Consider the following 21,011-nt stretch of genomic DNA (forward strand, 5'->3'; position numbering starts at 1 on the left):
TATATGGCAGCCACTTTCCTGCCTGAACAACGCGGCAGCCACTTTTACTGCCTGAACAACGCAGCAGCCCCTTTTACAGCCTGAACAACGCGGCAGCCCTTTTACTGCCTGAACAACGTGGCAGCCACTTTTACTGCCTGAACAACGCGGCAGCCCTTTTACTGCCTGAACAACGCGGCAGCCCTTTTACTGCCTGAACAACGCGGCAGCCACTTTTACTGCCTGAACAACGCGGCAGCCACTTTCCTGCCTGAACAACGCAGCAGCCCCTTTTACAGCCTGAACAACGCGGCAGCCCTTTTACTGCCTGAACAACGTGGCAGCCACTTTTACTGCCTGAACAACGCGGCAGCCCTTTTACTGCCTGAACAACGCGGCAGCCACTTTTACTGCCTGAACAACGCGGCAGCCACTTTCCTGCCTGAACAACGCAGCAGCCCCTTTTACAGCCTGAACAACGCGGCAGCCCTTTTACTGCCTGAACAACGTGGCAGCCACTTTCCTGCTGAACGACGTGACAGCCATTTTCCTGCCTGAACAACGCAGCAGCCACTTTCCTGCAACAGCCATTTTGGGCTACTAATATCATGCCAGTCGTTTTGCCATGTTGGCCTTTGGATGACATGGCATCATTTTGTGCTATGTCATAACAATTTGTTCTCTAGGCAACCTGACAAACGTTCCGCTATGCGTTACGAATCAGCCATTTTGAACCCCTCATACCAATGTAACCATTTTGTGTTATGGGATACACAAAAGACATTGTGTTATGGAAGACACAGGAGCCATTTGGCCCCTGTATATTAATGTAGCCATTCTTTGTTATGCAGTCATGTACACTGGATAAGTCAGTTGCACACTGGATAAAAACACAGACATAACTACCGGTATTCATTACACGGCAGACATTTTGCACCCTACAATTGCAAGAAGTATAGAATAGAATATATGGTAGAATAATTTTATTAGCCAAATTTACAAACTTTCTTCAAGGGTAATGGGATCTGGTTCAATATTATTCTTGGTTTATTAAATCCGCCTTTTCAAATCCCATCAAAACATTTTATGGGGTTCAAGTCAGACGACGGGGACTGGCGCTCCAGAATCTTCCAGGACTTCTTCTGAATCCAAGCCTTGGTGGACTGTAAGGTATGTTTGACATCATTGTCACGTTGGAAAGTACTTTGGTGCCCAAGGTTCAGCCTTAGTACTTGAATGAATCCATCTTGCCCTACACAATTCTAGTGCCAATGAAAACAAAGCAACTCCACAGCATCACCGAAACACCGTCATCCTTCACTGTAGGCATCACCAAGTCACCATCGTGCTTCACTGTAGGCATCATTGAGCCACCACCATCCTTCACTGTAGGTATCACCAAGTCACCATCGTGCGTCACTGTAGACATCACTGAACCACTGCCATGCTTCACTGTAGACATCATAGAGCCTTCATAATACTGCACAGTAGGCAGGTTGTTTTTTTTAGGTTAATTTTTCCTCCTCCAGACATACCTCTCATGAAATAGGCCTGAGAATTTCTAGTTTTGCTTCATCGCTCCACAGTACATAATTGCAAACTTTCTGTGAATTACTTATAAATGTTACACACCTGTGTATCCCGGGCTCAGTTTCCTTCTCCTGGGTCTGTTGTCCTCTGCGGTGCTCTACTTCTGGATTTGCAAGTTGCCCAGAGAGGATCAATTACATCATCTCCCTAAATCTATTTAAGGCCCATTTAGACACACGTGTCTTGGGATTGAGACTAGCTCCATTACCTGCATTTCCTGTGTTTTTAACTTGCATTTTTCCCTGCTGGGTTCCAGTCCAGCTGCTCCTGAAATTCCTGTGTGTGCAAAGTCCTTCTGTCAGGATTCAAATCCAGCAAGCTCTTGAGAACCAGGGGGCAGCTCTTCCCTCTGAGCTATTCAGCTTGCTGGACATCTCCTTGCTAAACCAGATACTAGTACCTGTGTGGTTCCTGATTGTTTCCATCCTGATTTCTTGATTGTCTCCACCTCGAATTCCTGATTGACTCAACCCTGTGATCGCCTGATTCAACACCCTACTTAAACCTGGCACTGCACTTCCTTGTTTGCAAGATTATTGAGGTACCAGCCTTTAGTCTAGCTTCTTTCCACCTGTTGCTTATCCTCCCAACAATACTGCTGCTCCGTGTACCGACCTCTGGCTATATCCTGACCACGAAACTTGCTTATCTTCAAGATTCTACTGTTGCTCTGTGTATTGACCTGTGGCTACTTCCCGACGACACTACCTGCCAGTGCTGTCTCTAGTGGTTGCAATATCATTACTCCAACTCAGGTCAGTCCATAACATCATGCTTCCTGCGTCCCTTCACGATCGCTGCACCAATCCCCGGGGTTCGTTTTTCCACCTGGATCTAAGGCCTAGAGGATCCACCTCACCAGGTGAGCCTAATATGATTTTGAGCCATTGGTGACAACTTTTTTTGTGCTTTTGAGTCAGTAGAGGTGATGTCTTGGAGAGTAGACATGGAGACTTAACATTTAGCATGCGCCTTACAGTGTGAATTGAAACCTCAATGCTTGCTGAAATCACTTGCCTCCTCAGGAAACCGGTCGCAGCTAGCGACAGCTTCCTGCCACGTGTAGTGTAGCCGGTGATCCTATAACGTTGAACTTGTTTATCTCTAAAATGCCTTTCTATCTTGTATCTTTATCCTAGTTTATGCAAGAATATCTATTTTCTTAACCTTTTGAAACATTCTAGACTATTAGTGATTTGGAGGCCATTGCTCATGAAGAATTTATTTAATTTTACAGCACTTTACATCATCACTGTCCCCATTGGGGCTCACAAACCAGATTCCCTATCAGTATGTCTTTGGAGTATGGTAGGAAACGGAAGCAGAAACCCACAAAAACACGGGAAGGACAAACTCCTTGCAGATGTTGTCCTAGATGAGATTTGAACCCAGGACCCCAGAGCTGCAAGACTACAACGCTAAAGATGGAGTCACCATGCTGCACATATGAATGCACTAAGAATCCTCAGGAAAGCCGTCAGAAGCCGGAGTCTGGCTGTGCATCACATTTACAGCAGGTTATAACAGCCAGAGGGGCTCTACCAAGTACTAAAGATGCTTGTCACAAAACAGTTTAATAATGCAGGAGTCAGCAAAAGTGGCATTTTGTGGTGAATTTGGAGAAACCACTTCTATTAATTTTGTTCAACTATTTTCATTGTTATTTACAGCATAAAGTTTGCAAATTTTGCTAATAAACCTAGTTTGCAGTGGGGGCTGAATAATTTTGCCTGCAACTGGCTGCCATTTGAGTTACAGATTTTCTTCACCATTTATAAAACTTTATTAGAAAATTGATATTAAATACAAACTATGTGGTGATGGGTGAGCAGGTACCAAATACCAAGATGTCCTTTACCCATTAAAGTTGTGTATTCCATCTACAATCCCCACAATGAAAAATGTTTCTCGTCCTTAACGCACACTTGGATTTCCATCATGTTATAGAATCAGAGAAAGGGGAAAAAAAAGGCGATGTGAAGTAATGAGCCACAAATTGATGAATATTTTTAATTAAATGTTACTGAATTGAGAGAAGGAGAGAAAATTCCTGTGGGTTATCAATTTGAGAGAATCTAGGGAGGCCTTGGAATCGCTGGTGCTTGCCATTCACTGCTCATGCCTTTAAACTCCCATGGCAGCCGAACATTTGTAAAACTCAACATCAGAATCAAATTTCAAAGCTCAGCGAGCTCTCCTGCTAATATCTTCTTGTTAGACATCTGATCATTTGTACTGGTTAGCTGTAATTACCGGCTGCGCTCACAGATTTCGGATTTTTTGTTAAACTTTTTAGTCTTTGCTTTATGTTACTGAGCCCCCAAACTGCAAAACATAGGCTGGATTATCAGATGGGTACAGGGAAGTGTTCTGAATTCACTTTCGGAAGGAAGGCCTAGTGACACTGAGCTCCGTGTTCTCTGCATATGTGTTAATAAGGCTCCATTCCCAGTTCTTTTTGCTTTATAGTATTGATGTGTGCAAATGACAGCGACCACTCAAAAAATAAATCAGGAATAAGGCAAAATGTTTTCTTTTTTACATATGTTATGTTGCTGATCGCCGCCAGGGTAAAGGCGGAGGGGCCAAGACGCCGCAAGGGGAAAGGCGGAGGATCGAGTCGCCACCAGGGAAAAGACAGAGGGACGGATGGTGGCGGAGTGTCGAGACTTTGTAAAGGGACCGGTGGAGAGCAAGATGCCGCAAGGGGAAAGGCGGAGGGCCGGGATGCATCAAAAGGAAAGGCAGAGGGCCGGGACGCTGCAAGGCGGAGGGCCGGGAAGCCGCAAGGGGAAAGGCGGAGGGCCGGGAAGCCGCAAGGGGAAAGGCAGAAGGTCGGGAAGCAGCAAGGGAAAAGGCGGAGGGCCGGGAAGCCGCAAGGGAAAAGGCGGAGGGCCGGGAAGCCACAAGGGAAAAGGCGGAGGGCCGGGATGCCGCAAAGGGAAAGGCGGAGGGCCGGGACGCCGCAAGGGGAAAAGCGAAAGGGCAGGGGAGCAGCAAGGAGAAAGGTGGAGGGCCGGGATGCCGCAAGGGGAACGGCGGAGGGCCGGGACGCCGCAAGGGGAATGGCGGAGGGCCGGGACGCTGCAGGGGGAAGGGAGGAGGGCCGGGACACTGCAAGGGGAAAGGTGGAGGGTTGACCGCTGCAAGGGGAGAAGTAGTCCGATTATCTCTTCTCAACGGTATCCTTAAAATATCAAAGTAGTGCATGTACAACAACAAGCACCCATACCGATCTGCTGTTTTCTGCTCTGGCATTGGAAGGATGTAAAAAGTTTCCATAGCTGGAAAGGCTGCGTACACTAAGAGCTGTGCTTCGCTTTATAAACTTGCCGCATTTTATTCCAGAACAGGTCAGTTTAACACTTGGACATCAGCCTTAGTAAGCAATGTCTGTAGGGGGTATTCACACTGTCACCATGATGTGCATTTAAAGAAAACCTTTGTCATAAATATGTATTTTTTTTCTGGTGTAAATGCCGCTGTTATCCTGAATCCGGAGATGTTTTCCTTTTGTTCCTGCGCCCCTCCGTTCCTGGGATATGGCCTCCTTTTCTCCATATGTAAACGTAATCTTCTTATTCAACTGGTTGTCATCCTAAACGCTATGTGCCTTTTCTTGAGGACCACGCCCCGTTGGCTAACAAGACTAGATTTATATACAGGGAAGAAGGGGCCATATCTCAGAAATGGAGAGGAGCAGGAACAAAAGAAAAACATCACTGGATTCAGGAGAACGGTGGCATTTACACCAAATAAAGAAAGATTATATATTTCTGGCAACTGAAAGCTCCTCTATAAGAGATGCAGCCCAGCGTATAATCATAGACTTTCAGTTACATTTAAGTCGGAGATATTTGATTTACATGATTAATTTAGAAGCCAATCAGTAAAGCAATATCCAGAAACTCACATAATGTAGCCTCCTCTGGACACTGTGTGTACTTAATATACTTCTGACTCGTTCGTGCGTTTCCTTCCAATTAGCTGATGCTCGGAGATCAGTCTGGAACCTACAAGAATCAGATTTACAATGTATAATGATTATTCGATGCTGCATTCCGAATTCTGCTAAATCACTGGAAACAGTCTACAACCTTGTCGTCAAGCTGCTCTAACAGCTTAGCTAATTTCCTGTGATGCCAGAGGAGGGATATTTCTTCCTAGCGAGTGCATAGTGTAAAAACATCACTATCCAGAGAAAAATCAGCACAACAAGCTGCGTGTAAAATATAGAGTCAACCAGGGATGCTGGGAGATTCCAGCTCTGGGGTATAACTGTCATGATTCTACTGCTCAATGTGTCTTGGATGCAGTGAGTGACAGCTCAGTCGTCCAACCTAATGCATTGGTGTGCTGAGTTGTTGATATTTTGATTGACAGCTCAGTAGTCTAATCTGGGACTGGGAGGTGCTGAGCTTCCATCAGGTGTTCCCTGTTCTAAGTGATGCCCCAGCTACTTAAAAGTCCCAGATAGCTGCCAGTCGTAACTTTCAGCTCAGTGTGGTGTGTTGTCTGAACTCAGACATTCTGATCTTCTGTTGCCAGACCCTAGATTTGCCTATTGACTACCTGCTTGTATTACCCCATTTGCCTTGACGCACTCTGACCTTGGAATTCTGACTCTGGACTGTGACCTGTATGCCTTTGTCTCTTCCTCTCTGTTAAAGACGAACCCTCCCGGCTCTTGACTTCAGACTCTTTGACTACCCTGAGTCACGGCTTATCCATTAGAAGTAACTCAGCGTCATAAGAACATAGACAAGCTGGCCTTGTTCATGTGTCAGGCAGCAATGATGGCTTCTCACCAGACCAGCCAATCAAACAAAACTGGGGATGCCGGTACGGCGGTCAGGGAACACCGACAGCGGCAGTTGGATCAGGGTCCTGCGAATTGATCACGATATCACAGCTCAGCCTTCCTGTGGTTTTTATTCCACGACGCGTTTCGGCATCTTTTTCAAGCGTAAAAACCACCTGTATTGAAAAGGACACTTGAAAGAGATGCCAGTCAAGGTGTCGAAACGCGTTGTGGAATAATAATCGCTCAGCTATAAAACTGGATCAAAGAACTTTATTTCGGTAGCACAGCCTAAAACTGTAATTTTTCTCTTCTTGCCAAGCATCTTGGTGAAGTTCATCCCCAGTCCAGGGAAGCAGCAACCGATATTAAGCTATTATAGGAGTTGCGTCTTCACAACTCGCTCAGCTGAGCACATTACCTGGATCTACTGTATCTTTTCATGAAGGTATTTGTGCGCTCTGCTTCCATACAGTCTTCATCTATCGTGGGGTGGATAGCAGAGCACAAAAAAGCGAAGAAGCAGAGTAAAAACTGAAATTCTAGATGGCCTCTTAAGAGAAGGAAACAGTGATCTACAGTGAATGGAAGTATGTAAAGCATATACAAGAAAAGTGCATAGTGTTATCAAGGGGTGCAGCGACGCATAAAAAAATAAACAGGGCTTCCATAAGTTTCAGAATTTATTACTATCTCATGATTAAAACGTTACATGAATTATAAAAATATAAATGTAAAATAAAAGGGTTTTATCCAGGGACCCCAAAAAATTGCATTTTGAGCAAGCTTTATCATTAAGCAGTTACATCTGAATTCTGATTTATTTTAATAGCTGCGGAGATCGTGTCAGCGCTCAAAGAGAAGCTCGGTGCACATAGCGTAGAGCACCTGGTGCAACAGCAGCCAGAATGGTCACATCTACTTCTATATACCACATAGGCTTATAAATACGTATATATATGACCACAACCAACCCTTGCTCCATCCATAAAATGATTATTTAGCGTCTTTGCAAACGTCCGGCATGTCACACAACAGAAGACTGAATCCGTGAAAGAAAGGTACTCCATCCATGGCACATTAAAGACCTATTTAGTCAATGCAGCATAATGAAAATTATCACAAAAACCTAGAAAAAGGTCCAGAAGTGACTTATTTAGTGACCACACTGATCCATCCTCACATCGACACTGTGCTGAATTTTCATTGTGGTTAGAAATAAGGCAGTAAGTAAAGATGTGTAATTCTCCGGATGACGCCACTAGGTTGCGCTATAGCCTCGCTAATAAAACACACACATACAGAGTCAGCACCGGACGGGAAATAATTAGCCGTCCTTTACGGCACAATCTTAAAAATGGAAATAAAAGGGATTAACGCTAAAATGTGAAGTCGTAGAGTCATAAATTGCAGGCTCGCGTTACGTAAATTCATCAAGACCGCTGTGCAAAATCCCGCCCGCCCCAAGTGCTTAAGCCTCAAACGGTGGAAAACCTTGACGATTGTGTCTGTATATGCTCAATACTTAGTATAGGGAAAATAAACCGTTCTTCAATCAGAAAATGCAAATAAATTTGGGGAAACTGCCATTGTAATTAATGGAGAAGGAAACAAGTCACCAAATCCTACTGGTCAGGACTGATGTTTACAGCAAGGGCAAATTCGTTATTTGTCCTGGCTTTATTTAATTAAAGGGAATCCAATCAGCAGGTTTTTGCTATGTAATCTGACAGAAGCATGATCTGGGGTAGAAATCCTGATTCCAGAAATGTATCACTTAGTTTTCTGGATGCAGCAGTTGTGATAGAATCACAGTTTTCTCTGCTGCAGATCTAGCAGAGCCCTGTATAACCCCGCCGCCATCACTGATTAGCTGCTTTCTCTCATTATACACAGAAAGCAGCCAATCAGTGGTCGGGGCGGGGTTGGACTAGGAGGCATGAGGCAGCTGGTCCTCTAGCGATAATCTCTTGCTGATAAAACACTGATTGTATTAAAACAGCAACACACCGCCCAGTAAGTGAGATAGCTGGAACGAGGGTCTCTGCCCCTACATCATGCAGATTTCAGATTACAAAAGAAAAACTGCTGACAGATTCCCTTTAACATATTGGGACCCCTTGCTAAATTTACTTAGCTTGCAACATATTTGCCATTTTTACCCCCTCACCACCAAAAAAAAAAAAAATCTTTTTCAGACGGGGCCGTGACCAATTCTGCACTTGCAATCAAAGTTACACGACTTCCATTGTAATCAATATTAGTAAACTGACAAACTTTGACGGTGTTGTGTCTCAGTCCCGCAAGGTCTTCCAACACACCGGACCTTCAATAACGACACGCCGATCATTCTGTACACATGTGCTATAAAATACTTCTGATGTAATCCGCTCCTCAATCACTGTTCTGGTATCTTTATTGATATCAGACGTGACTTTACAAGATCCTTTCAGGCGCCGATTTTTGGACCAATCAAACTTACAGTTTAATTAACGGCATTGGAAGATGAATAGACTTACAGAAGGTCAGCGGACACTGGCACTGGAGCCGAAGTCTCCGACAAGTCTCTGCCTATCACTGCTCATCAATTCATCACTACAGCCCCCTGCAGATCCCTCCGACTTAACAGATTTTGGGCAAAAAATGGTCCTGACAACTTCATATGAAGTTTGAATATCATAAAAACTTCTCGGAATCATTTGTGGATCACTTTTTTTTTTATATATGCATTACTCTGAACGTTTTCTCCACACGTCGGAAAATCGCTCAGCGACAGGTCCTGCACTGTCCGTCGTTGGCTATAATGGAAGCAGGATCCGTCGCTGACCGTCAAACACAGGAATCCAGCGACGTATGACGTTTTTTCATTCTTAGCATGCTTGGAACCATTTTTCAAGTCCGGAAAAGTAAAAAAAAAAAAACACACTCTCTCTCTCCAGATTTTTAGGCATTGAATATCAGGTACTAACAAATTCGACGGATCCGTCAGGTTACTGAATACGTTACATCCGTTTGGCGATCTTTTTACGTCCGTCGATACGTCGCTCCGACGCATTATGACGGCCGTCTCAAGACGGAAGTGTGAAAGAGGCCTTACTTGATGGTATCCGTGGGTCCTCTTTTGATTAGCGGGCCTGGTGCAACGTCATCGTTGCTGTGTCAGGCATGTGACATAATGCCAGGCCGGCTAATCAAAAGAAGAACCATCAGGGAAGTGTCGGTTTTCAGGACTCCTGTCCTGATGTGGCTGATGGACTGGGTCCTGCACACCAACTTTAAAACAGATATATCAACTGACTTACTTTTAAAGGGGTTACAATTTAATTTTTTTCTTATGGGTCTACGAACTTACAGGAAGGTAGTTGCTATTTACTTCTTTTGTAATGATCCAGACCGGGTTTTGAGTCCTGTCTTCCCTTTTCCCGGTCTGATCATGTCAGGAGTTAATTTTTCTCAGCCTCAGTCTGGTCTCAGGTTTGCTATTTAGCCCCGCTGTGTCCTGCAGATCATGTCAGTTATAGTTTCTGCCTAGTGCTGCTGTCAGCTGACTCTGCTTGCTACGATTTGTCCTGCTGCGTTTGCTGTCTGAACCCGTGTCTGTTTTCCCCTGTTCCTGTCTTGACTCAGTGTTTCCCTTTAGTGTGCAGACTCCCTGGTTTTGACTTGGCTTGTATCCTGACCTGTTTCTGTCTTTTTTCTTTTGGCTTATCCGCTCCTGACTGTTACTGACCCCCTGGCTTGTTTGTGACCTCGAGTTTGCTTTTTCATTTGGTACTGCGCTACAGTCTAGCATTTGACCCGGCTTGTTTTGACTATTCTGCTGCCACCTGTGCTAGCCTCACTGTTGCACTGCAGGTTACCTCTGATAGGTGCAGACCTGCTTCCTCTCTACTGCCATCTAGTGAAGCCTGCACCTACCTGCATTGTAGCAGCATGACAGTTTTGCCCGATGCCAATTTCAGCCAGCTAGAGTGGTCATGGACTGCTCCTTCTGGCAATTCTGAGGCTTCCGGTGTTGTCACGTCGACAGAGGAGCTGTTTCTCTTCCACTCTGCTCTGTTGTTAAGGAGTGACTGCCGATATCATGCCGAACGACAGTCAGTTCCTCACTGCCTAACTGGGGAAAGTCCACTATTTATCAGAATAAGGTCGGCAGTAACGCCTCATCGAGAGAACAGCCTGGAAGAAGAGCTGCTCTGTTGACGTTAAGGCTGCGGAATCGCCGGGCTATCGCTCGGTGTCGGCACTGGGCAGAATAGGTAGGTAGTTAGCATCTGTCTGCCTGTCAGTTCTTAGCCCCAAAAGGAAAAAAATAAATAAAATAATCCCGGAAAACGCCTTTTAATTGAACTTAGCGTATGTGTGAGATAAAAAAAAAATATATTATTGATCCACCCAAGAAGACCAGAAAATAGTCTCTGGATCACCGTGAAATATGTTGGTGCTATACAAAAAGCAACTGACCTAGACCTAAAGTCAAGTCATGTGAATAAGGTCCAGTATCGAAGGAGACAAGGGGAAAAAATGTAATTAGGAGAACCCTTTGCTCCGATTACAAAGAAAAAGCCACTCCAGTAGAGCGGTATTCATTGTCATACTTTCCATGTTCCTCGGCCCGAACAAACATTCCGCGGCTACACCGGTTTAAATTGTTTATTGATTTCAATAGATTGTATAAACACTTAGGAATTATTGCTCAGCGACCTGAAGGAAAAAAAAAAAAAAAGAGCCAGATCAATGGGAGACCTTCTCATAATTCATTTCAAAGATGCTCTGTCAAGTGTGATCAACCGGCCGGCTCTCCGGTGTGGCGGGGAGGCACGCTTCACCTCTGTTTGCATAGCGATAAAGACGCAAATAAAAAGGGAAGAGACGAAAATAAAGAAAGCAAATAATCTTCTCTCTCAACAGAAAGATTTCTTGATTAGCCGGAGTGACAACGGCAAGACTCTCGACGGGATTAAAGGCCGGTTACTACAAGCTGAAACACACACACAAAAAAATAAATAAAAAAAAATTCTAGAGAACGATTCACGCTCTGACGGTTTATCATTCGATACAAAGTCCTGTCTCAAATGTCAAACAATTATCTTTTTAAAACAAAGACACGCTGGCAACATCTGTGGGGACCGCCGCGCCGAGCACGGAAAAAAAAAAAAAAAAAAAAAGACAAGGCACACAGAATCCCTGCAAATACATCACTCAACTTTTCCGGCTTCCCCAGAGGGTGCGCATGTAGGAGAGAGAGTAATCACCGGACGGGACGTTCTGACTGCTTAGGTTATGAAAGATATAGTGTCAATGATATATAGAATTTAGATTAAAGTAGTTCGAATCTGTCGATGTCTGCACTCTCCAACAAATGTCAGGGAAGAGAAGGATGTGACCTGTCAAACTGCGGTGGCATATCCTTTTGTTTTCCGGACGATGAGCCGCTGTCGAACTTGTTCTCGTATAGAATACAAGAGGAAGTGTTGCTGTGTTGGGAGCTATAGCCGTCGACCAAACAATCTAATGTGTATGTGCACCCTAAGCCACCATCGTAACGTCTCATTGCAGTAATATTCTGTATAACACTCCCATGCTTACTGACCCTCCACCACTCCCATGCTTACAGATGCTCCACCACTCCCATGCTTACAGACGCTCCACCACTCCCATGCTTACTGACGCTCCACCACTCCCATGCTTACAGACGCTCCACCACTCCCATGCTTACTGACCCTCCACCACTCCCATGTTTACAGATGCTCCACCACTCCCATGCTTACAGACGCTCCACCACTCCCATGCTTACTGACCCTCCACCACTCCCATGCTTACTAACCCTCCACCACTCCCATGCTTACAGACGCTCCACCACTCCCATGCTTACAGACGCCCCACCACTCCCATGCTTACTGACGCTCCACCACTCCCATGCTTACAGACGTTCCACCACTCCCATGCTTACAGACGCTCCACCACTCCCATGCTTACTGACCCTCCACCACTCCCATGCTTACTGACCCTCCACCACTCCCATGCTTACTGACCCTCCACCACTCCCATGCTTAGACGCTCCACCACTCCCATGCTTACAGACGCTCCACCACTCCCATGCTTACAGACGCTCCACCACTCCCATGCTTACTGACGCTCCACCACTCCCATGCTTACAGACGCTCCACCACTCCCATGCTTACAGGCGCTCCACCACTCCCATGCTTGCAGACGCTCCACCACTCCCATGCTTACTGACCCTCCACCACTCCCATGCTTACTGACCCTCCACCACTCCCATGCTTACTGACCCTCCACCACTCCCATGCTTACAGACCCTCCACCACTCCCATGCTTACAGACCCTCCACCACTCCCATGCTTACAGACGCTCCACCACTCCCATGCTTACTGATGCTCCACCACTCATGCTTACAGACGCTAAATCACTCCCATGCTTACTGACCCTCCACCACTCCCATGCTTACAGACGCTCCACCACTACAATGCTTACTGACGTTCCACCACTCCCATGCTTACTGACGCTCCACCCCTACAACGTTTACTGACGTTCCACCACTCCCAAGCTTACAGACGCTCCACCACTCCTATGCTTACTAACGCTACACCACTCCCATGCTACTGCTTCACATGGCCCCCTCTCTGCTGGTCTCTACATCTGCTTTCTGGCCTTCAGGAGCTGATGTTCTCACACGAACATGTGACTGTTGCACCTTATCGCCGCCTACAGAAGACATCACTGCTGCAGCGGTCATTTTTCACCTTCGAAATGTGCGTATATGTGTTGAAGGCTGTAAGGCTCGGATGCAGAGATCGGCACCTTTGCAGTAGCATTTAGGATAGGCTAACAACATCAAATTAGAGGAGATACGACTGCTAGAACCCCCACAGATCAGCTTATTAAAGGGGCAGTGGCATCCAGTGAGTGCTGCCATTATATACAAGGCACAGCTCCTTACATTTTGAAGCGGCTGTCCCGGGTGCTGCAACACATTGCTGCATAGTCCCATTTAAGTGGGAGGAAGGATGACTGCAGGATCTGACTACGCAGGGGTCATCTAAAGTTACCATGGAAATGCATACATCTGCATAGGAGCTGAAGACCTAAAACAGGAGGATTTTTTTTTTATGTAATTAGGAATACTTACAAAGCAGCTTTATTACAGATGCTCCAGAGTAATAGAAATCAGTTGCCTTTCCTATTAGACGGGCTGCTGTCTGATTTTTGCACGCACTATACATGTATATTTTTGGCTTCTTCTAAGAGGAAAAAAATAAAACAGTAAATTCTTGTTTCTTATGTCTAATTCCAGCAGGAAAGCTTGGCTCGGAGGGATCGTTGTTTGTTTAACAGCGTCCCACCCGTTGTAGGCGAGATCTGACTTCAGACTCCGTCATTAGAATTTTTATAGCTCTGTGCGGCTGGATGAACCGAAAGTCATTTTTTTGACATCCAGATATGTCTTGGCAGCTTAAGTGAGGAAAAGTATGACAGGCACAGATCAGCGCGAGCGTGGTAAATAATACAAGGAATTAATAGCGGGGGAAAAAGCAGAAAATTTGTGTGTAAATTTTAGTCAATGGATTCCCAAAAAAATGCAGATTATTTGTGCACATTAAAGACAACTTGTCAGTGTGTTTTTACATAGGGGAGAGTGGTATGGCTGTACAGTCACTTGTCTCCCAATAAAAATGATACCTTTTTTGTAATGGTAGGATGCACCAATCATGAGAAATCTAGCGTAGAAGCAATATGGAAATAAGGCGGAAGTGCCTCGGGGGCGTGTCAGTGCAGGTGAGCCGCTTATTCCAAGCGAACCAATACACCCACTGGGCACATCCAGCATTGTGGGGGGACAGACGCTACGGGAGGGAGAAGACAGAAGATGCGGGGGGCACGGATGGATGGAGAAGACAGAAGATCCGGGGGAAGAGAAGACAGAAGTCAGGGGAGGAGGGATGAATGAAGAGGCCGCGGTAGGGGGGAATGATGGAGAAGACGCGGGAGGAGGGAATTATGGAGAAGACGCGGGGGGGGGGGGGGGAGGTAGAAGACATGGGGGGGGGGAAGGGAGAAGACAGGCGGAAGGGAGACGACAGAAGACGAGGGGAGAGTGATGGATGGAGAAGACGTGGGGGGAGAGAAGACAAGACGTGGGGGACAGAGGAAGAGGGGGGAGGGATGGATGGAGACGACACGGGGAGGAAAGACAGACGAGGGGGGAGAGAGAACACAGAAGACGAGGGGGGAGAGAAGACAGACGGAGAGGGGGGGAGAGAAGACAGAAGGAGGGGGGAGAGAAGACAGAAGGAGGGGGGAGAGAAGACAGAAGGAGGGGGGGAGAGAAGACACATGGAGGGGGGGAGAGAAGACACATGGAGGGGGGGAGAGAAGACAGACAGAGGGGGGAGAGAAGACAGACAGAGGGGGGGAGAGAAGACAGACGGAGGGGGGGGAGAAGACAGAAGGAGGGGGGAGAGAAGACAGACGGAGGGGGAGAGAAGACAGACGGAGGGGGGGAGAGAAGACAGACGGAGGGGGGGAGAGAAGACAGACGGAGGGGGGAGAGAAGACAGGCGGAGGGGGGAGGGAAGACAGATGGAGGGGGGAGAGAAGACAGACGGAGGAGGGAGAGAAGACAGACGGAGGGGGGAGAGAAGACAGACGGAGGGGGGAGAGAAGACAGACGGAGGGGGGAGAGAAGACAGACGGAGGGGGGAGAGAAGACAGACGGAGGAGGGAGAGAAGACAGACGGAGGGGGGAGAGAAGACAGACGGAGGGGGGAGAGAAGACAGACGGAGGAGGGAGAGAAGACAGACAGAGGGGGGAGAGAAGACATACAGAGGGGGAGAGAAGACAGAAGGAGGGGGGAGAGAAGACAGACGGAGGGGGAGAGAAGACAGACGGAGGGGGGGAGAGAAGACAGACGGAGGGGGGGAGAGAAGACAGACGGAGGGGGGAGAGAAGACAGGCGGAGGGGGGAGGGAAGACAGACGGAGGGGGGAGAGAAGACAGACGGAGGAGGGAGAGAAGACAGACGGAGGGGGGAGAGAAGACAGACGGAGGGGGGAGAGAAGACAGACGGAGGGGGGGAGAGAAGACAGACGGAGGGGGGAGAGAAGACAGACGGAGGGGGGAGAGAAGACAGACGGAGGGGGGAGAGAAGACAGACGGAGGAGGGAGAGAAGACAGACGGAGGGGGGAGAGAAGACAGACGGAGGGGGGAGAGAAGACAGACGGAGGGGGGAGAGAAGACAGACGGAGGGGGGGAGAGAAGACAGACGGAGGGGGGGAGAGAAGACAGACGGAGGAGGGAGAGAAGAGAGACAGGGGGGGGAGAGAAGACATACAGAGGGGGAGAGAAGACAGACGGAGGGGGGAGAGAAGACAGACGGAGGGGGGAGAGAAGACAGACGGAGGGGGGAGAGAAGACAGACGGAGGGGGGGAGAGAAGACAGACGGAGGGGGGGAGAGAAGACACATGGAGGGAAAGGGGGTGGAAGAAAGACAGGGGGAATGGTGGGGTAAAAGACGAGGGGAGAGAGAGAGTGAGAGCTGTGGAAGGCAGACTGCAGAATCACTGCCCAATAGCCAAGATGTGTAACAACTATACACATGGCCGCTGTCAGGTTTGACTCTATGGAGCTCCCGTAAATCTGGTTCCAGCTGACACCTAACTATAAATACAGGGTAGAAGCCATCTCTGATGTTAGCAATTTGCTTATGTGGCCTAGTCAGATGGCGGGGAGGAGGGGGGCTCTGCCACACAATTGCAATAGTCCATAATGTGGAGGGGGCTGTCATACAGGGAGGGGGCTCACTGAAGGCCCTTGTGTCTACCATCCTTTTGCTTCTAGGAGCAGGGAGATTTAAAAGAGTGTTACCTCATGTTTTTAAGCATGTAAAATTATAAAAAACTAAATGAAGGGATTTTTAATTCTATGGTGTACAACTCGATGCTTAGGTTATCGATAAAGTTCTGCAGTCTTATCAGGGGTGTCAGGTACCCAAAGGAGTGCGAGCTTGTAAGCTTAAAAATGCTCCTCTGAAGGAATCTCAGCAGCTCAAGGGTCACAGCGCTCCTCAGATACTTTGCCTCTATTTGAGGCATGGAAGAGCGTATAGTTCGGACTAGTCACAAAACTAAACCACTGGTCCGCAATGTCAATCTTCAGGAAGCACCATCTCTTAAAAAAAAAATCAGAAAATCAGGAGACAGGGGAGTGGTGTGCTCCTGAACTCAGAAGATGAGTACACCCCTTTAAATGACAATATGCAGCAATACAGAAATATTAGCGGTTCAAATCCCATAGAAAGACTAAAAAAAAGTGCAAAAAAAGCTAGTAGAAAAATAATATTTTCATCATCTGTTTTCCCATTCCACTATAAAATAAATAAACAATAAATAAAACAAATAATGAATGTATAAATTACTGTATGTGTATATATATATATATATATATATATATATATATATATATATATATATATATATATATATATATATATATATATATATATATATATATACACACTCACTGGCCACTTTATTAGGTACACCTGTCCAACTTCTTGTTAACACTTAATTTCTAATCAGCCAATCACATGGCGGCAACTCAGTGCATTTAGGCATGTAGACATGGTCAAGACAATCTCCTGCAGTTCAAACCGAGCATCAGTATGGGGAAGAAAGGTGATTTGAGTGCCTTTGAACGTGGCATGGTTGTTGGTGCCAGAAGGGCTGGTCTGAGTATTTCAGAAACTGCTGATCTACTGGGATTTTCACGCACAACCATCTCTAGGGTTTACAGAGAATGGTCCGAAAAAGAAAAAAAATCCAGTGAGCGGCAGTTCTGTGGGCGGAAATGCCTTGTTGATGCCAGAGGTCAGAGGAGAATGGGCAGACTGGTTCGAGCTGATAGAAAGGCAACAGTGACTCAAATCGCCACCCGTTACAACCAAGGTAGGCCTAAGAGCATCTCTGAACGCAGTGCGTCGAACTTTGAGGCAGATGGGCTACAGCAGCAGAAGACCACACCGGGTACCACTCCTTTCAGCTAAGAACAGGAAACTGAGGCTACAATTTGTACAAGCTCATCGAAATTGGACAGTAGAAGATTGGAAAAACGTTGCTTGGTCTGATGAGTCTCGATTTCTGCTGCGACATTCGGATGGTAGGGTCAGAATTTGGCGTAAACAACATGAAAGCATGGATCCATCCTGCCTTGTATGGAGCATCTTTGGGATGTGCAGCCGACAAATCTGCGGCAACTGTGTGATGCCATCATGTCAATATGGACCAAAATCTCTGAGGAATGCTTCCAGCACCTTGTTGAATCTATGCCACGAAGAATTGAGGCAGTTCTGAAGGCAAAAGGGGGTCCAACCCGTTACTAGCATGGTGTACCTAATAAAGTGGCCAGTGAGTGTATATATATATATATATATATATATATATATATATATATATATATATATATATATATATACACACACACACACACATACACACACAGATTGCCTACAACTACATCTGTCCACATTGAACAACACAAAGTAAAAATAATAAAATTGTATGCCTTTTATAAAGATGTTGCACAATTACACGACTATTAGTGCCTAGGTCTGCGGGAATGGACACAGGTCAAAAAACAAGATAAGAAGTTTTTCTTTTTAAAAAAAAAAAATCACAGTTTTTGAGGTCGAGGGACAACTTTTTCCTGTAGCAGAATGGCAGGCGCCCCACGCCTCTCTGCCTCTTCTTGGCTTCTGGCTATGACTGACAGCGGGTGACATCTACCATGAAAAGACGGAGATACAAATCTTTCCTTTCAGAAAATCTAAGCGCTCAGCAACTTTGTATATTGAACAATTAGGCAGCGATTCTGCTGACTGCCTTCCCGCAGATGTAGATGGTGCAGCGTTCTCCGAGATGGAGAGATTACATAAAAACAACACCTTGAGATTGATTTGATCGCAGCGTATCGGGGGGCCTGTGCCAGACGTTCAATGCAATTTTGCAAATAAAGTATTATAATAATTGAGCGAATATTCCCTGTTGTACAAATATGAACTCAACAAACACATTGAGACATGACGGTTACCTCTCTCTAAGGGACGATCTGTTCAGGACAGGACTGGGTGGGCGTCTTAGGAATGATGGCGGAGCGGAGCGAGACAGAAGTGATGGAGTTCTGTGCCACGGTGACTCTTGAAGCCTTTTGTCATATACATTGTCCAATGACGTCTGAAGGTCATCGATGTGCATCTTCTTGGAGTCCTATCAATATAAGTAGGAAAGAGCTGACTAATGATGACTTGTAAGAAATTTTAAAGAAAAATCTACAATAAGCGCCCCCATACACAATAGTCTAAGTTGGCCAAATGCAACAATGTTGGCAGGATCGGCAGACAGACTAATGTTTATGGGCGGTATTTTTCCGGACACCTTTTATATGTTGGCTTTGCCGCCACTTTTTTTTTTCTAACTTATATAAGACAGTGTGAGCTTCAAAGCGGAAGCCATCTAAACAACGATCAGGTCACTTCTTTTAGCTACTTCACGACTTTCAAAGCCTGAGATGGATGTGCACAGCAATGCCAATTTGACATTGCTGTGTACATGGGCATTTGGGCATTCTTTTTGGCCTTTTTTTTAGCATTTTTGTCAGGGGTGGCGGGTACCACGTAGAAGCCGTCTGAAGAAGATGAAGCGTGAACATATTCCATCACGCATGTATGACACAATAAAGAGTTTGTGTTTCTTGGATTCACTGTAACACTATGGTTTCTACACTCTAGCAAGTAGCAAAATAATGTGAAAAAAAGTGTAGTCTCCATACATTTTTTACCATTTTCCTCCAGAAGTAATTTGTCAAGTGCAAAAATAAAAAAAGGTGACAAATAAGCTAAATCAAGAAAATGGAGTATGGAAATTATGCATTTGCGGATCTAAAGCTGTATGTGGTCAGCCACTTTCCTGTCCAAAAATAACTCATCATCTTAGCGGTGGTCATGCCCGGTCACTACAGCTCCTAGTAGAGTGGTGAGCTTGTATACGCTCTACTGCTTCATTCAGACGGACACTTTGGGATCCCCATTTTCTGGACTTCTGGGCATCCCAATGGTGAACATACATTTATTACCTAATATATACAAAAATGCATAGTGCCTACAGTGAAACATGGTGGTGCCCATGTCCTTATGTGGGGCTATATAAGTTCTGCTGGTGTCGGGGAGCTAATTTTCATTGACGGCACCATGGATTCATAGATGTACTGCTCAATATTGAGAGAAAAGATGCTGCCATCACTCCGTGCCCTCGATAGACATACACTTTTCCAACATGATCATGATCCAAAATACACATCTGTTGTATTTCTGAATAAGAACAGGGTAAAAGTGATTCAGTGGCCAAGTGTCTTCTGATTTTAACCCAACTGGACACCTATGGAGAATTCTGAAGAGACAAGTTGTCATCACTCTCCATCCAGCATCCAGGCTCTAAAAGTGGTGTAAAGGAATAAGATAGATTTTGTAATATGTCGCCAACTTGTTCATTTCATGTCTAAAAGTAATCATGCTGTCCTTAAAAATCATGAAGTCAAGCAAAATACCAGAAGTAGTAGTAATTGATGTGGGGCTTATTCATTTTTGCATCAATTCATTTGAGCAAAACTGAAGATTATGTAATAAAAGTAACATTATTAACCTTTTTTTCTGAAAAGACTGAAACTCAGTCTTTAATTTCAGTGAAATATTAAAATGTAACTGAAGTGTGAATCACTGTTAGTGAATTTATTTCAGTTCTTCAATACAAAAAAGTGGAACTCGTATTATATAGAGTCATTACAAACAGAGGGATCTATTTCACGTGTTTATTTCTGTTAATGTTGATGATTATGGCTTACAGCCAATGAAAACTCAAAAGTCATTATCTCAGTAAATTAGAATACTTTATAACACCAGCTTGAAAAATTATTTAAAAGTCTGAAATGTTGGCTCTTGCATCAATTACTGCATCAATGCGGCGTGGCATGGAGGCGATCAGCCTGTGGCACTGCTGAGGGGTTATGGAAGCCCAGGTTGCTTTGATAGCAGCCATCATCTCGTCTGCATTGTTGGGTCTGATATCTCTCATCTTCCCCTTGACAATACCCTATAGATTCTCTATGTGGTTAAGGTCAGGCGAGTTTGCTGCTAATCAAGCACAGTGATACTGTTGTTTGTAAACCAGGTATTGGTACTTTTGGCAGTGTGGACAGGTGCCAAGTCCTGCTGGAGAAGAACATTTCCATCTCCAAAAGCTTGTCGGCAGAGGGAAGCATAAAGTGCTCTAACATTTCCTGGTAGATGGCTGCGCTGACAATGATTGTGGAAACTTCACACTAGACCTCCAGCAGCTTGGATTGTGGCCTCTCCACTCTTCCTCCAGACTCTGGGACCTCGATTTCCTAATGAAATGCAAATTTACTTTCATCTGAAAACAACACCTTGGACCACTGACAACAGTCCAGTCCTTTTCCTCCTTGGCCCAGGTAAGACGCTTCTGGCGTTGTCTATTGGTCATGAGTGGCTTGACACAAGGAATGTGACACTTGTAGCCCATGTCCTGGAGACTTCTGTGTGTGGTGGCTC

General features: G+C 45.7%; 1 protein-coding gene across 1 annotated transcript in view; it reads right to left on the bottom strand.

The window, feature by feature from the left end:
- Positions 1 to 21,011, bottom strand: part of SPATA6 (spermatogenesis associated 6) — a 61,295-nt gene that overhangs the window by 9,510 nt on the left and 30,774 nt on the right. The window contains exons 7-8 of the mRNA XM_077277380.1: positions 18,479 to 18,654; positions 5,483 to 5,582 (exon numbers count right to left, since the gene is read on the bottom strand). Coding sequence (XP_077133495.1) covers positions 5,483 to 5,582; positions 18,479 to 18,654 — 276 coding nt within the window. The remainder of the gene's footprint in view (positions 1 to 5,482; positions 5,583 to 18,478; positions 18,655 to 21,011) is intronic.

Source organism: Ranitomeya variabilis, chromosome 8, assembly GCF_051348905.1.
Source record: "Ranitomeya variabilis isolate aRanVar5 chromosome 8, aRanVar5.hap1, whole genome shotgun sequence".
Lineage (NCBI taxonomy): Eukaryota > Metazoa > Chordata > Amphibia > Anura > Dendrobatidae > Ranitomeya > Ranitomeya variabilis.